An 18,522-nucleotide genomic window follows, 5' to 3' on the forward strand; every position below is an offset into this window, starting at 1 on the left:
AAGTCCACAAAAGCTACCTGAAGTCTACAAAAGCCTCCAGAAATGCACAAAAGCCTCCTATATCACAGAAGAGCCTCCAAAATTCCACAAGAGCCTCCAGAAGCCCAGAAGAAACTACATAATCCCACAAGAGCCTCCAGATGCCATACAAGAGCCTCCAGAAATCCACAAGGGCCTCCAGAAATCTACAAAACATATTTGACGTGACAACGTTTTGGCACCACATGCGACCCATCATACTGCGACTCATTTACTGAATCTCTTGTAACTTTTAAACGACAAGTCAGATTTACATAAAATATTCGACAAATTTGTGCAAAATTAAATAATCTACAACTTGTCTTAACAACAAAAATTCCCAGAGCAACTCGATGTACTTTGAAACTGCAATATAAACCTGAAGTGTACCGAAATCAAGTGGTGTACAGAATCATATTGTATTCTAAAGACTGTCAATCCTTGACAGTCCACAAGAACCTCTAGAAGTCCACAAGGGCCTCCAAAAATCTACAATAGTCTCTAGAAGCCTCCAAAAGTTTTCAAGAGTCTTCATATGTCTACAAAGAGCCTCCAGAAGCCCAGAAAAGCCTCCAAAAACCAGAAAAGCCTCCAAGAGCACACAAAGCCTCTAGATTTTCACAAGAGCCTCAGAGGCCGTGAAAAGCCCACAAGAGCTTCCAATATCCCAGAAGAGCCTCCAAAATTCCACGAGAGCCTCCAAAAGCCATACAAAAGCCTACAAAAATCCTCAAGAGCCTCCAGAATTCCATAAGAAGCGACAAAAATTGACAAGAGCTTTTGGAGGTTTCCTAGAGCCCACAAGAGCCTCCACGATCTCAGGAAAGCCTCCAAAAGCCTAAAAAAGCCTCCAAAAATCTACTAAAGCCTCCACAATCCCAGGAAAGCCGCCAAAAGCCGCCAAAGGCCTCCAAAAATCTGCAAAAGCCACAAAAATCCCTGAATAGCCTCCAAATTCCCAGAATAGTCCAAAAAGCCTCCGGAAATTTACAAGAGCCTCCAAAGATCAAGAAAAGACTTCAAAAATAAATATATATATATATATATATATAATATATATATATATATATATATATATGTATATATACATCCGCATATTTCTCACAATCTCCCATTTATTCGAAAAACAAACTTTCACAAAATTCCTCGTACGTGTTTTGTGTTTCCGTACACTCAGGCGACATTTGTTTGTTTGTTTGATCTTGTTACAATCTCGTTACTTTGTATTATACGAGTATATGTCGAAAGTTCAGAAATCTTATTTTAGTCTCATGTCATGTTTATTTGCAAACATCAAAAACAATTTATAACAAAATCGAAAACTCACGTACAAAGGAATTAGCTGGAAAAAAATTATACTTTACTTTGAAATTGATCCCAAAGGTAGTGCACTTTGTAATGTGAACATTGTATGTAAATACAAAATACAAATTGTATGTATATGTCCTTTATAAAATTGTTGTTAGTTATTTTCCGTAATTTGTTATATAAAATTGTGATTAAATTATTATTAAGGACGAGTTTGAATATCAACTGGTGTCATCAGGAAGACCTTAGAGTTAAATAATAAATTGTTGCTGCTTTTTGCCAAGGAAATTGCAATTATTTTCGCTAATAAATTTTATATACAATGTTTATATAATAGTAGGTAAATATTATATTAATTCGATTCGGTTATTAAATAACTATGCATATATATTTCTTTATGATTTTGTTTATTATTAATTATTCAATTATAAAATTCTATAAATAGCTATCATAGATCATAAAATCTAAACTTATTCAATAAATTTACAAGGCAATTAAATTAAATATAGTCAAGTTTAGGAAAATTATGTTTAATTTTTAAACCAAACAACTTTGCCACGTTCCATAAATTGTCACTTCTTACAAAATTCACTTAAGTCCCAATAAATCCTGCCTTAAAAGTCTTACATTTTTTTTTAAAATCCATTCAGTTCTTAAAAAAATCCAAAAACTGTTTTTAAATTCAGTTAAGTCTTAAATAATTCAGTCAAGTCTTGGAAAATCTAGCCAAGTCTTTGAAAATCCAATCAAGAAGTCTTGGAAAATCTAGTCAAAAAGTCTTGGGAAATCTAGTCAAAAAGTCTTGGGAAATCTAGTGAAAAAGTCTTGGAAAATCCAATCAAAAAGTCTTGGAAAATCTAGTCAAAAAGTCTTAAGAATCTAGTCAAAAAGTCTTGGAAAATCCAGTCAAAAAGTCTTGGAAAATCTAGTCAAAAAGTCTTGGAAAATCCAGTCAAAAATTCTTGGGAAATCTAGTCAAAAAGTCTTGGAAAATCTAGTCAAAAAGTCTTGGAAAATACAGTCAAAAAGTCTTGGAAAATACAGTCAAAAATATAGCCAAATCTTTAAAAATCCAGTCAGGTTTAGGAAAACCCAGCCAAGTCTTGGAAAATCCAGCCAAGTCTTGAGAAATTCAGCCAAGACTTGAGAAATTTAGCCAAGACTTGAGAAATTTAGCCAAGACTTGAGAAATTTAGCCAAGACTTGAGAAATTTAGCCAAGTCTTGAAAAATTCTGCCAAGTCTTGAAAACTCCAGCCAAGACTTGAGAAATTTAGCCAAGACTTGAGAAATTTAGCCAAGGCTTGAGAAATTTAGCCATGGCTTGAAAAATTTAAATAAGTCTTGGAAAATCGAGCCAAGCCTTGGAAAATCCAGTCAAGTCTTGGAAAATCCAGCCAAGTCTTGGAAAATCCAGCCAAGTCTTAAAAAATCCAGCCAAGTCTTGAAAAATCCAGCCAAGTCTTAAAAAATCCAGCAAAGTATTTTGAAAATCCAGCCAGGTTTAGAAAATACAGCCAAGTCTTGGAAATTACAGCCAAGCCTTGGAAAATATAGCCAAGCCTTGGAAAATATAGCCAAGTCTTGAAAAATCCAGTCAAGACTTGAGAAATTTAGCCGAGACTTGAGAAATTTAGCCAAGACTTGAAAAATTTAGTCAAGACTTGAAAAATTTAGCCAAGCCTTGAGAAATTTAGCTAAGACTTGAGAAATTTAGCCAATACTTGAGAAATTTAGCCAATACTTGAGAAATTTAGCCAAGACTTGAGAAATTTAGCCAAGGCTTGAAAAATTTAGCCAAGGCTTGAAAAATTTAGCCAAGACTTGAGAAATTTAGTCAAGTCTTTGAAAATCTAGCCAAGCCTTGGAAAATCCAGCCAAGTCTTGGAAGAAACCAGGCATATCCTAAAAAATCCAGTCATATCCAAAAAAATTCAGTCACGACTTGAAAAATCGAGCCAAGTTTTGATAAATCGAGCCAAGTCTTGGAAAATCCAGCCAAGTCTTCAAAAATCCAGTCACGTCTCAAAAAAATCCAGTCACAACCTGTAAAATCCAATCACATTCTAAAAAAATCCAGTCACCACCTATAAAAATCTGTCACAACCTGTTCTTCAATTATTTTTAAATTAGGTTTTGATTTTTTATTTTGGAACTTTTTTATTCGTTAATTTTTTATGTATTTTTATGTATTCTAATTTAGCTTCTAAATTTTTAGAGTTTTATTTATAAATCTGATTATTGTATAGTATTTAATTAATAGAAAAAATCCTAAAAAATCTCTCTGATGCTTATTAAACCAATACATATACACATTCTTGAATACTAATTTAATATTTTATTTTTTTAATAGAAAAAATCCTAAAAAATCTCTATGATCCTTATTAAACGTATACATATACACATTCCTGTATACAAATTAAAATTTTTATCTGCTCTTTAAACAAACATCTCAAACTAATTTATTGTTCAATTTAAAGAGCAATATTTTTTTGCAATAAAAATCGACCTGAAAACATCAGATCTGTATAAATTATAAACGTAAAAAAACATTATTTACTTGTTTATTTATTTATTTAAATAATTAATTCTCTTGCAACAATATCTCACTCGCCATGAGGATTCGCGGAGGCCATTGAATAGTGCGAGAGCTGGGGGAAATATTTCGAGAACAAACCTTGAAAGTTGGAAGCCAAGTATGCAAAAACTAAAAAAAAACTAAAAAACAAAAAATAGTTTCCTAAATTTTCACGGCTATTGGATATAGATACACGTAGAAATAGACATACATACATATATCAATTTTTAAATAGCAACCTGAATTTTGGAATTAAATATAAAAAATGATGCTATTGGCGAACTACTACTGAAACGCTACATCTGAAGTGTGGTTAAAATCTAGAACAAATTTTGAAGTATTGCTCTGAATGGATTAGAAATATGGACTCGAAGAAAGGTCGACAAAAACTATGTGTAGTTTCTGTTTCGATTGCCAATAAATATTGTTCAACAAAATTCTTTTTCCCAGCTCTCTGTCTATTAAAAAAGACCGGAACCATGTGATAGTCGTTGAACGCGCGCGAAAAAAAAATTGATCCGGTTGTTCCGGAAACAAAACAAGGCCTTTTCCGGTTAAAGCAAAAGAGCACTTCCGATAAAATCGTTGTTATCTTTTCTGAATATTGTGTGCGTAAAGTGGCTAAATTGATTTTTGTTTTTTCTTCCGGAAAACAGGGTTGGGTAAAAAAAACAATGAAGCACCTACTAAAAAATTCTGTCACCTTATAATGAATAATTAAATGTAAAATCACAGTCAAGGTACCATAAAGCTCTTTAATGTAGTAAGATAGAATTCTATCAAGCGCCTATAAAATTATACTAGGTTAGTCCTTTATAACCAATCAAAATAATTTGGTTAAGAAGAATATTTTACCCTGTTCCTTGAAAATAATAAAACAAATCGAACTTCTGTCCCGTGTACTAAACGTAAGTTTATTGATTACAAATTATTTCTATATTAAAATAGATTATGTTTTTATAGACAAGACAGATTCTGAAGCTGTTCAAAGAATTATCAAACGACAGAAAAAACTAGCTGTAAGTGGAATTCTGTCTTAAGGCAATTAAGGCATCGTGCCTTGAGGCAAATTGCTGGAACTTCCCGTACCAAAAATTATTATTTTTTTAAAAACGATTAACATTTTTGAAAAAATTTTACTTCGAAAAAATGAGACTTTTTAGAAATTTTAAATTGGACAAAAAATTACTTTTTTTGAAAATAAGATTTTTTTTTTAAAAAAAATTTTAAACAATTTTTTTTATAAAAATTTTTTTTTGGAAAAAATGTTATCTTCATTTTGATATATTTTGGAAGATCTGAACTTTTTTTCAAAGCAATCGTACTGCTTTAACTGCATAGAGACAAAATATAAAGCGCGTAAGCGCCGCGTCGCTGTCTAACAGAAAAACAATGGTACGGAACCCATAGGAATGTAAACAAAACTTATACTTATTGTAAAAATCTCAATAAAATATCTGATAATTTGATATGCATATGTCTAATGTCTAATGATTATTGTTGACCGCCAAATGTTATTTTTTTTTAGTTTTTTTTACTAGATCTCCGAAACCGCTAGTCCTATCTTCATGAAAATTTGATCAAATCTTCATCTTGTTAATACAAGTAAAATGTTTTTTGAACTATACAAATCGAACGCTCCGTTCTCTTAAAAACTAAGTTACCGTTTTTGGCCCTTTTTGCCCCATATCTGCGGAACGGCTAGAATGTTTTTTGAATTATTCAAATTGCTTTATCCGTGTTCCCGAAATCGTCGACGAAAATTTGTATCCGAACACACACACATGCACGCACACACACACACATACACACACACATACATCAATTTTCTCCAAGGTATGCCAACATATTCAGAAACCTCTGAAACGTGAAGATATATAAAAATTTTCATTTTCGATTTTTTTGCGATTACTTACCCTATGGAAAGTTAATTATAAATAAATCAATTTATGATCTCCAGAACATTAACAATCGTCATTTCATTTCGAATCAAATTCCAAAAAAAAATAGTTGCCAAATTTACACAAAATTGAAAAAGTGCTCCCGCATAGTCACAGTCTAAACGCATTTGCAAATAATTCTGTGCGACATTTACACTTATACTGTGCTCAGTTTGGCGGCATTTTCACATTTTTCAATAATTTTCACAAAATTGGAAAAGTGCTCCAGTACAGAAACAGTCTAAACGCACTTGCGTAAACATTTCTACCAGAGTGGCGCTTAGACTGCGCTTAGCTTGGGTGATTTTTTGAATTTTTAGTCCAAAATTAGAAAAAAATTTTTTTGAAAAAAAATTAGAATCAAAAAATTTTTTTTCCAAAATCAATTGTTTTGTTGAAAAAAGAAGAAAGTTCTTTGAATCATTTAAATCGGACGCTTAGTTCTCTCAAAAACAGCCATTTTTTTTAAATTTAGCTCTGTAACTCCGAAACATCTGGGCCTACCTTTGCCAAAAACTAATCAGCACATCTCCCTATCAATAGGAATCGAATGTTTTTTAAACCATTCAAATCGGTTGATCCGTTCTCTCAAAAATTCGCTTTCTATTTTTTGCACTCTTTGCTCCATATCTCCGTAACGGCTGGACCTGCCTTTGCCAAAAACTAATCAGCACATCTCCCTATCAATAGGAATCGAATGTTTTTTAAACCATTCAAATCGGTTGATCCGTGCGCCCGAAAACGTGGACGAAAAAAAGCGGACATACAAAACACACACACACACACACACACACACACACATCCATTTTTTCTGAAGTATGCCAAAATGTTCAAAAACCTTCAAAACGTCGAGAAATGTAAAAATTTTTGATTTCGATTTTTGGACGATTACTATAACTTACCCTACGGGAAGTTAATAAAAGGACTCTACTGACGAATAAAACATAATTTTAATCCAGAACATAAAAATGAACTCTACTGACAAGCAAACTTTAATTACAATCTAGTTGATAAAAAGGGACTCTACTGATGACTAAATTTAAAATTAATAAATATAAAAACTGAAAAAGATCTCCACTAACTGGTATAGATATAAAAGATATAGAAAGGAAACATAAAAAAAGACTCTACTGACGATGAAACTTTAGTTTTTGATCTAAAAGTTTAAAAAGGACTTTACTGACGAGCAAATAAAAAATCGAACAGTTAAAATATGATCATAAATTTTATCTTAAAGTTAAAAAGGGATTCTACTGACAAGCCAACAAAGTTTTGATCGATAAGAAAATACAAAAAGGACTCTACTGACGATCAAATTTGAAACTAGCAAATATAAAAAGGACACTACTGACAGACAAACTAAAAAAACAAAGTTTAATTTCAACTTAGAAGAAGAAAAGGACTCTACTGATAAGTAAGTTTAACTTAGATACTAAAATGGACTGTACTGATAAGCAAAAATATTAATGGAAAATGTTTTGTGAAAGGGACTCTACTGACGAGCAAATTTTAATTTCAATCTAGAAGAGAAAAAAGGGACTCCACTGACGAGCAAAATATGAATAAAAAATGTCTCTAAAAAAGAACTCTACTTATTATTAAATATTATTAAAACGCAATTTTAATATAAAATATTTAAAATTGGACTTTGCTGGCGACCAAATTTGAAATTCGAAAATATAAAAAAGACTCTACCGACGAGCAAACTAAAAGTTGACAAAAAAGACAAAAGGGGACTCTACTGACAAATGAATAATAAATAAACAATATAATAGAAAAGGGACTCTACTGACAAGTGATCAAATAACTTGATAGAAATGTACAAAATTTATCTAAAAGACAAAAAATGGACTTTACTAACGAGCAAAAATATTAATTAGAAAAAGGGACTCTACTGTCGAGCAAATTAAAAATTAAAGAAAAGGGGACTCTACTGTCGAGCAAATTAAAAATTAAAGAAAAAGGGACTCTACTGTCGAGCAAAATTATTAATATTTAATGACTTGAAAAGCGGATTCTACCGACGAGCAAGGTTATAAAAAATGACTCTACTGAGGAGTAAATTAAACTTAATTTTTATATATACGATTTAAAAAAAGAACTCTACTGACGTGCAAATTGAATATCGTCTGGAAAAAAGTGAAAAAATACAAGCAGTCAATGAATGTATGTTAATTTTTATTACATGAAGTTCTTCAAACACAATTATGACATGATGAGAGAAATTGTGGAAAAACAATATTTGTTTAGGCGTTGTTTAACATAATCCACTGTGTCAAAGAATGTTATAGAATTTATTAATCAGCGATTACTTCATTTCTCTAATAAAGATCCAAGTCCTAAATGCCAATTACAATGACAAACCGATCATGTCATATTTGAAGTATGACTTCAATTACATTATTGTTTTTAAATATTATGCATACTTTGAATGCTATTATAAATATATAATTTATAATTTATCATCATATAAGTGTGTATAATGACAGTGACACTAATAAATGTGTGCATCACGAGTGTTACTACCATATTACTAATAAACATTATTCAAAATTGTTTTAGGATGTATTTATTTTTACTTAAATGTCATCTTGTACAGTAGCAAATAAGTTTTACTTCAATCGCGTGTGAACCTCTTTTTTTCTTTATATATCTTTTGTCAACCCTGTAACATCGGGTACATAAATTTATCACTAAGGGAATGTAATAAAAGAAGTGAGACGGAACGTTTCGTCAATAAGTCAAGAGTGACACGTGGTGTCACTTTGTCATTGTGACACAATCAGTCATTCACACTTGGTCTCGTATCTTGTGTGGGATGAATTGTTTGCCCTTGAAAAGGGGACAGGCTGTGGCAATCTGCTAAATGGTTATCGCATTTGCATTCCATTCACTCGAGAGATAACAGGAACAATGATATAAATGAATAATAAATAAGTAATGAATTATTGTGAAGAAAGTGCTTGGCTGATCCTCGCAAAAAAAGAATGCGCGTAAGGTTCACGCGCGATTGAAGTAAAACTTATTTGCTACTGTACAAGATGGCATTTAAGTGAAAATAAATACATCCTAAAACAATTTTGATTAATGTTTATTAGTAGTATGGTAGTAACACTCGTGATGCACACATTTATTAGTGTCGTCAATCATTATACACATTTATATAATGATAAATTATAAATTATATATTTATAATAGCATTCAAAATATGTATAATATTTAAAAACAATGATGTAATTAAAATCAAGCAAGTTGCATGGACACTTGTGAATAATATACTTTGTCAATATGAAATAAGATTTAGCTATTTAGATAAAATTTTCTATTTAATATTTATTACATTGTGATTTAGATAAAACAAAAACTATGTTTAATTATATTTTTCAATAGAAACATATTTATGTCATATATAACTCAAGTTAGTGTTTTGACTAGTTTTACTCATAATATCAATATCTAAGTGTATATAACAATTTATACCAAATCTTAGTAAATTTTATCTAATTTTTTGCAATCTAAACAAATCAAAGAGTCTAGAATAAAACTTTCATGTTATTTAATAAAATGTAGTAAAATGTCCCAAATCCATTTATTGCAAATTATCAAAATACTCAACTCTGCGTTTCGACAAGTTTTATTCAAAATTTAAATATGCAAGTGTATATATCAATTTATACTAAATTTTGGTAAATTTTATCTTTTTTTTGCGCAAATTAAAGTGTCTAGAATAAAGTTTCCATGGAATTTAAGAAAATGTGAAAAAATGTCCCAAATCCACTTATTGCTAATTATCAAAATACTCTAGTTTGTGTTTCGACTATTTTTATTCAAAATTTCAATGTGCAAGAGTATATAATAATCTATACTAAATTTTAGTAGAATATATCTAGTTTCCAAATATGATATGATCGGTTTGTCATTGCAATTAGAAATGAATCTTCATTAGAGAAATGAAGTAATTGCTGATTAATAAATTCTATAATATTCGTTCACACCGAGGATTATGTTAAAAAACACCTAAACAAATATTGTTTTCACAATTTCACTCATCATGTAATAATTTTGTTTGAAGAACTTCATGTAATTAAAATCAACATACATTCATTGACTGCTTGTTTTTTTACTTTTTTTGCTGGCGATATAATCTCATTCTTTAAACAGGTATAATATCTGTTTTGTCTAAAAAATATTTTCAATTCTAATAGATTCAAAGATTTATAGAAACTACAAATAATATAGAAATAATTTCTAATCAACAAACTTACGTTTAGTACACGGCACAAATGTTTAATTTGTTTTATTATTTTCAAGGAACAGGGTAAAATATTCTTCTGATTCAGGCATTTTTTTATTAAATCAAAATTTGTACTACGATGTAACTTTAAAATGTTTATTTATCTATCTATGTCGATTTCCTTGTTGACATCTGTACGCATGCAACGTTGATGCCGTTACGCATACAACGACAGATCTCTATTCACATACACGACGACTACTCACAATCGACCCGTATAGAAATGATATCGTCGAGAGCGAATGACGAATCATTGGCACTCGACTTATCTTATTTGCCGTAACGCACTTCCGTTGCATTTGCACGGATTTACACCCTAGTCGCGCCTAAAGAGAGAATTACTATAAAATTCATCATTTGGATTGATGAGCTGAGCGCTCTAGACATACACTATGTTTGGAAATTTGACTTAATGTTCGATGAAATTTGACTTTATATCTCCATAAAATTTTATCCATAACTAAATAATGAAACTATCACTTTACTCATTCATTTATGAAGTGAAACTTCTTGAAACACCAAAGCCCTATACTACTACTCTAACTGTTTCTTTATATAACAGACGTATAGACGGACGTACATAGTTGTTCTAATAAAAATGCCAATTTACAAAAATACTCAAATCATCGTAATTTATTTCTATAAATATTTTTTTTTATCCAATGTCACGGTTTCGAATTCTCCTCGGCATTGACCTTTCGCTTTAACAAGTGTCGAACAAGTGTTCTTCGTCGTCGTCGTCGTCGTCGTTGTTGTTTGTAGAGAGGAAATTTACAGAGTTTTTTTTTCTTGTTCGTTGCAAACTTTTATTAAATACAGTTCATTCGTATTATTATTGTTGTTGTAATTTCGTACCTTTCAATTAACCGTAAGGTAATTCCCAGAGGAATTTTTTACTTGAAAACATGACCGGAGATTAATCGGCGCACGAGTGCAAACATTTTTAGGTTGCAAGTTGTTTTTTTCATCATCTGGCTTGTGGGTTTTTTGAGGACGAAATTTGTGAAGTATGATTGATGAAAGTTTGTGTATATATATATATATATATATATATATATATATATATATATATATATATTATTTGTGTCAGTTATATATGTCTGACGTCAATAAATTCTGCATGAGCCATAAGAAAAGAAGTGTTAATACAGAACAATGTCAGACAAAGAATGTGTTTTCAAGAAATTTTGTGTAAAAAAATTTTCTTTGATACATTATGTTTTTTATACATTTTTAACTAAATTGTCCTAAAAAAATCGGATTATCAAAAAAAAATTAGATAATGCGAATAAATAAATAAATCCATAAATAAAAACAAAAACAATTCAGAAATAAACTGACAATCCGGAAAAGCAGATGATTCGGGTTTGTAGGTTTTTTGAAGATGAAATTGGTGAAATATGATTGATGAAAGTTTTTAGAGATTTTTATCTATTTTTGATATATTTAAGCTCTAATGGAACATGCAATACAATAAAATAGTGGTGCATAGCATCATGCCTTAGAGCAAATTGCTTGAACTTATAAAAAATATGAATAATCTCGAATATTTCTTTATATTTATAAGAATTATATAAACTGAATGTCAAAGTTAAAATTAGTTATTTAGATATTTTCAGATTGTAGGCAATGTCTTTTAAACTGACTGCCAAATCTTTTACATAGTCGGCCAGATTTCTCAAATTTTTTGGCAAATTTTTCAGATTGTCTGCCAGATTTTTTAGATTTTTTGGCAAATTTTTCAGAATGTCTCCCATATATTTCAAATAGTCTTCCATATTTTTCAGTTGTCAGCCAGATCTTTTAGATTGTCAGCTATAAATTCAGATTATCAACCATATCTTTCGGATAAACCTTATCTTTGAATTTTTCTCAAAATTTTTCAGATTTTTTGGCAAATATTTCAAATTGTCTGCCATATATTTCAATTTGTCTACCAAATCTTTCAGATTGTCTGCCAGATCTTTCAGATTGTCTACCAGATCTTTCAAATTGCCTGCCAGATCTTTCAGATTGTCCTCCAGATTTTTCAGGTTGTCTGCCAGATTTTGCAGATTGTCTGCTAGATCTTTCGAATTGTTTACTAGATCTTTCGGATTGTCTGCCACATCTTTCAGATTGTCTACCATATTTTTCAGATTGTCTGCCAGATCTTTCAGGTTGTCTTCCAGATTTTTCAGATTGTTTGCCAGATGTTTTGAATTGACTGCCAGATTTTCCAGATTGTCTGCCATATCTTTCAAATTGTGTGCCAGATGTCTTATATTGACTTCCATATCTTCGATATATTTTAGATTGTTTACCAGATCTTGCAGATTAAATGCCAGATTTTTCAGATTGTTAACCAGATCTTTTAGATTGTCTGCCAGATCTTTCAAATTGTGTGCCAGATGTTTTATATTGAATTCCAGAACTTCCTAATTTTTTAGATTGTTCACCAGATCTTTCACATTGTTTACCAGATCTTTCAGATTGTTTACCAGATTTTTTAGATTATCTGCCAGATCTTTCAAATTGTGTGCCAGATGTTTTATATTGAATTCCAGAACTTCCTAATTTTTTAGATTGTTCACCAGATCTTTCACATTGTTTACCAGATCTTTCAGATTGTTTACCAGATTTTTTAGATTATCTGCCAGATCTTTCAAATTGTGTGCCAGATGTTTTATATTGAATTCTAGAACTTCCTAATTTTTTAGATTGTTCACCAGATCTTTCACATTGTTTACCAGATCTTTCAGATTGTTTACCAGATTTTTTAGATTATCTGCCAGATCTTTCAAATTGTGTGCCAGATGTTTTATATTGACTTCCAGATCTTCCAGATTTTTTACATTGTTTACCAGATCTTTCAGATTGTATGCCAGATTTTTCAAATTGTTTACCAAATCTTTTAGATTGTCTGCCTTGTTATTGTCGTAAGAGTAATTTTTTTACAAAAGAAGATACTAAGAAAACTGAGCAGATATGATACAGAAAATAACATGCTTTTAATAAGAAAGACTCCGATCCGAATAAAAAATCCGATATTTTAAATTTAGTCTTTTATTTTGTCTATTTTTAATAATAAATATTGAGTTTTAATATTGATATAAAACAAAAATTTTGATATTACTCAAATCTTTCACATTGTCTATTGATCTTTCAGATTGCCTGCCAGATCTTTCAATTTGCGTGCTAGATCTTACAAATTATCTGCTAGATCTTATAGATCGTGTGCCCAATTTTTTTAAAATTTTCGTCTAATATTTAAATTGTCTATAAATCTATCTTATAAATCTGATTATCTTATCTTTTATAATTTTTGATATTTATGACTTTCTTTCGAATTACCTGATTTTTAATTAAGAGAGGTAAATTTTTTAAGATAATTTTATCTTTCTTCGGGATTGTCTAAATTGTTTTGAGAATGTATAATTTTTAAGTATAGTCTAGTAGTTTTTTAAAAGGGCCTTTAGGTATCGTTTTGGGATAACCTATTCTTTATTTTGTGATTTTTATTTATTTTCCAGATCATATGATCTTCATTCGAAACAGTCCAATTGTTTATTCAGATTATTTGATGTTTCTTTAAAATTGTCTGATTTTTTATTCATATTTTCTGATTTTTGTTTTAGATTATCTGATCTTGTTTTCAGATTGTCCTATCTTTCTTTTGCATTATTTGATCGTTCTTTTGCATAGTCTGACTTTTTTTAAAATTGTCTAATAATTTTTTAAGATTGTATAATAAATTTTCAAGATTGTCTATTTTTTATAAGATTGTCTGATCCTTTTCACAAATTTCTTAATTCATATTTTGTAACGTCTGACTTTTTTATGGATTGTCCGAACTTTTTCCGGCGTCTCACTCTATTTTTAAATTGCAACTAAAACTAAATACTATTTAGGTATTTTGTATAATTATACATTGACTTTTGGGTTATTAAATAAATCTACATATCATTCCCATATATCTCTGTGCCAAAATCAATAACAAATTTGCAAACCATTATCTGTAGATTTCCAATATCCCAAACAATAGTCACTAATGACAAGCGATAAATTCAATTTGATCCGAACCTCTACACTATTTTTTTTTCTTTGCGGAAAGACATCTATCATAATTTAATAATCGCGAATAAAAAAAAACTAATAATTATTTCTAAATATAAATAAATAAATTGTACGTCTTACAAGTTTACAATGCTTTTAGCACAATCATTCGGACGTTACATTGCACAAAAATTTCGGAATTTTTGCTTTTGCACAAACACGTGCCAATAAATGAAAAATTAGAATAAGAAAAAAAAATTAACAGTAAAAAATATTAAGATTTTTGTTTTATATCAATATAAGAACTCAATATTAATTATTAAAAATAGTCAAAATAAAAAACAAGAAGTAACTAAACTTTAAAATGTAAAGGAAGTCAATAAAAACATCTGACATTCAATTTAAAAGATCTGGTAGACAATCTGAAAGATCTGGTTAGCAATCAGGTATTAAGAAAAAGCATAGAATTTGGAATATTAGCCAAATTCCAAAAAATCAGGACAACAAGTATAGAAACAAAAACTTTTTTTTTGTTATAATTTAAATTGTATCATTCAGTAATAATAGCACCTGGCAACATATTTTAAATTTAAATATAAAGTTGCGTATATTCTTTGTAAACAAATTACACTTTACAATATATAAACAAGAAAAAAAAAATTGCGGTTTATTTAAATCTGATCTGATCTGTATCGGATGTTTACTAGTAAAATAATATTCCATTTGTGGAATTTATAATTCTCACGAAATAACAAAAAAAAAACTCAGGAAAAACATACAAATACAGTTTTGTGCGTTAATCGATAAACAATAATTAATACATTTATTTATAAACTAAAATTAGAAATCGGGTTTTGTAAAATAGCATTGTGCGTAAATCGATAAATAATAATTAATACATTTATTTATTATTATAATCCGGATTTCTACAGATTTATTTTAAGACGTGCGCCTAAAAATCACCGAAATGTAAAGACGTAACTAAAACTGTTTTTTTCTTCAAACTACGACATTTGTGGACGTCATTAAATATATATATATATATATATATATATATATATTTATATTTATATTTGTATTTGTATTTTTTTCTAAAATTTGCATTCGATCAGATGATTTAGCAGTTACTGACCAATTTTCGGGTCTCTGACGCAAAAAGCCTGTTTTTAATTTGTAAGTTGTAGATATTTTTTTTGTTTATTTTTATTTTTTCCTGTTGTGCGTTTCAAATGCTAATTTTGATTTATATATATATATATATATATATATATATATATATATATATAAATTAAAAAACGCTTAGTCATTTTGATAAAACGCAATATGCATAAAAAATTATAATTACGTTAAGAAATGAATTATTTACATATTTTAGAGTTTATCATTCGATCATGAATAATTTTAAATAAATAACAATTAGGTTTAAATTAGACGATATACAATTTGAGCAATCGAAAAATTATACACAGAAAATGTAACAAAAAATGCAGTTTTTCATTTAAAAAATCATTTTCAATAGAAATTTTTATAATAAACTATTTTCATAATGAAGAGTTCGTGCTTTTCGAAGATCATACAAAAAAATTCTAGAATCCAGACTGTCTAAAAATCAGGCATTTCAAAAATGATTTTGCCCAAATATTGCTGATATAAAAACTGATATTGTTTAAAGAAAACTGGGCTGAATTTAATAATGATTATTTTAATAAACAGGGTATTAAAAGCCTCATAATTTTACGGGAAAAAAATATAAAATAATATGTCGATCTTATAATAATAGTGACTATAATATCTTATTATAAATCTTTCACCTTTCAGAGTTCATTTCAAAAATTTAGGTGTCAAGGTTCCAAGTTTATGGTCAAAGTTGCACGAAAAAAAAGTTGTTAATAAATTAGATTGTTGTAAAAAAATTAGAAGGTTTGTGGAACCGTTATTTTAAGCATACATAAATAATTTTTCAGTCTTTATATTTTTGTGCTTTAAAATTATTCATCAACGTGGATAGAATCTAAAATGTAATACATAATAATTTTTCAGAAAGTTCATATTGAATGTTACGTAACAAAATTGAAGTAGAAATTTCAATCAAAATCCATAAATCTAATTTAAATTTCTAACAACTTTTTTCTCTAATTTACGTCTTTGACGTATTTTTATGAAAAAAAAACTCGATATTTTCTCCTGTTTGCGCAGTTTACTAAGAAATGCACATTTTTTGTGAAACATTTCAAATAGCATTTCTATATGAACAATAAATTATTATAATAAATTGCAATGTGCAATTTGCATATTTGCATTTAATGGTTTTAAAGATACAAGATAATAGATAATTGGATAAATGTTTTGCACTTGTAAAATTAACATGCACTTAGTTTTTAAGAATAAATAATAATAATAAATATTAAGAATTTATTAATTTTTTAACAATTTGGTTTTAAATTGTTGTGATTTTAGTTTTTGTTTGCTGATTTTTTGTGACATTTTTTGGATCAAATTTATTTCTAATTTTCTATATGTATTGCTAAAGATTGAAGAATTCAAAGTCGTTTTATTCAAAACTTTTATTACGGAGTGTATAAAAATGTTCCCTAGGAAATGTTGTAAATTTTATCTAGTTTCACCCTGTCTAACTGAAAAGGGGTAGTTCCATATGATATTTTTGAGTTATTTGACAAAAACCAAAAAAACGTCCCGAATTTTCTATTCATTCTTTATAGCTAAAGAATGAAATATTGAATTCAAAGTCGTTTTATTCAAAACCTTTATATCGGAGTGTATAAAAGTGTTCCCTAAGAAATGTTGTAAATTTTATCTAGTTTCACCCTAGGCAACTGAAAAGGGGTGGTTCTATATAAAATATTTGAATTATTCGACAAAAACCAAAAAATATCCCGAATTTTCTATTTATTCATGCTAAAGATTGTAATATCGAATTCAAAGTTGTTTTATTCAAAACTTTTATATCGGAGTCCAGTAATTCATACATTTCTTAATCCTTATTTATAAACTGAATTATTTTTACTACAAACTTACACCTAGTTAATTTTTTTATTATTTTAATTAAATTATTGAATTCTGAATTATTATTTTAATAAAAGTGATGTGCGTTTAATTACATAATTATCATGAACAGCAACAATTGTTTGACGTCATTTTATTCGTTTTATTTACATTTGATGAATAAATAAATATTTATAATTATTTTATGCGAATCTTGGGGAATATTGCGCATTGAATTATTTAAATGAATAAATGTTGGAATTATAATATACTCGTAATTAAATTGCCTGGAATTGAAATGTATTTGTTGTATGCCATACTATTTTATGAATGCCTGATTTCCTAAATTTTACTACATATCCTGATTTGTAGATTTTCCACTGTCTCGACAACCTGGTTTTTGTGATAATCATTTTTATACTTTCTGTAATTTTTTTTATTCTATGTTGTCTGATTTCTATGAATATTTGATTTTTTTCTAACATTTTGATTACTCATTATCCTGATTTTTTGACGACCTGCTTTCTTGATGTTCAGATTTCTTGACGTCCTAATTTATGGATGTCCTGACTTATGGATGTGCTAATTTTTGGATGTCCTAATTTTTGGATGTCCTGATTTATGGACGTCCTGATTTATGGGTATTCTGATTTATGTATGTCCAGATTTATGTATGTACATATTTATAGATGTCCTGATCTATGGATGTCCCGTTTTACGGATGTCCTGATTTATGGATGCCCTGATTTATGGATGTCCTGATTTATGGATGCCCTGATTTATAGATGTCCTGATTTACAGATGTTTTAATTTTTAGATCTCTGATTCTAAATGAAATATTTCATCACAATTCTCTATTAAAATTCATTGACAAGTCATTTATAATTCGTGCTTTATTAAAAACCTTTTTGTTCTATTAAATATTCTATAAAAACAATTTTGAAGTATCAAAACAAGTTCATTGGGCTGTCAAAAACACAGTAATTAATTCAGTCTGCAAAAAACGTGTTTTTATAAAGGGTTTAGGCTTGGGAAAAAAATATTATTCCGGTTTCCGACTTTGTAGAAGAGGAACTTGAAAATATTTTTAACTTTAAACAGTTGGATAATAAATACTTGGTGTTATTTAAATTTGTAAAAAAAGTTGTTTGTTTTGGTAATTGACAGATATTTTAGAACAACAAATTTAAACTAGTAAATTCATAATCAAAACCAGATAAATTAAAAAAAGTTTTTAGCCTAAATTAAAACAAAAGACTGAATTGAATGATATTATATAAATGCAGCAAATTGAAAATTGATTTTCTTTATCAAAATTTTATGAATCATTTTGTAGAGTTTTTAGAA

At 28.8% G+C, this 18,522-nt stretch overlaps 1 protein-coding gene across 1 annotated transcript in view; it reads right to left on the reverse strand.

Moving 5' to 3' along the window:
• Window positions 1-856: 856 nt before the first annotated feature.
• The window catches only part of LOC113389736 (phospholipase B1, membrane-associated-like), a 75,130-nt gene continuing 57,464 nt past the window's right edge, over window positions 857-18,522 (reverse strand). Inside the window, exons 11-12 of the mRNA XM_026626750.1 lie at window positions 12,075-12,415; window positions 857-936 (exon numbers count right to left, since the gene is read on the reverse strand). Of these exons, the coding sequence (XP_026482535.1) occupies window positions 857-936; window positions 12,075-12,415 (421 nt within the window). The remainder of the gene's footprint in view (window positions 937-12,074; window positions 12,416-18,522) is intronic.

Source organism: Ctenocephalides felis, unplaced genomic scaffold (genome assembly GCF_003426905.1).
Source record: "Ctenocephalides felis isolate EL2017-DRISC unplaced genomic scaffold, ASM342690v1 CF-g0.4_SCAFFOLD_03573, whole genome shotgun sequence".
In the NCBI taxonomy this organism is placed as follows: Eukaryota; Metazoa; Arthropoda; class Insecta; order Siphonaptera; family Pulicidae; genus Ctenocephalides; species Ctenocephalides felis.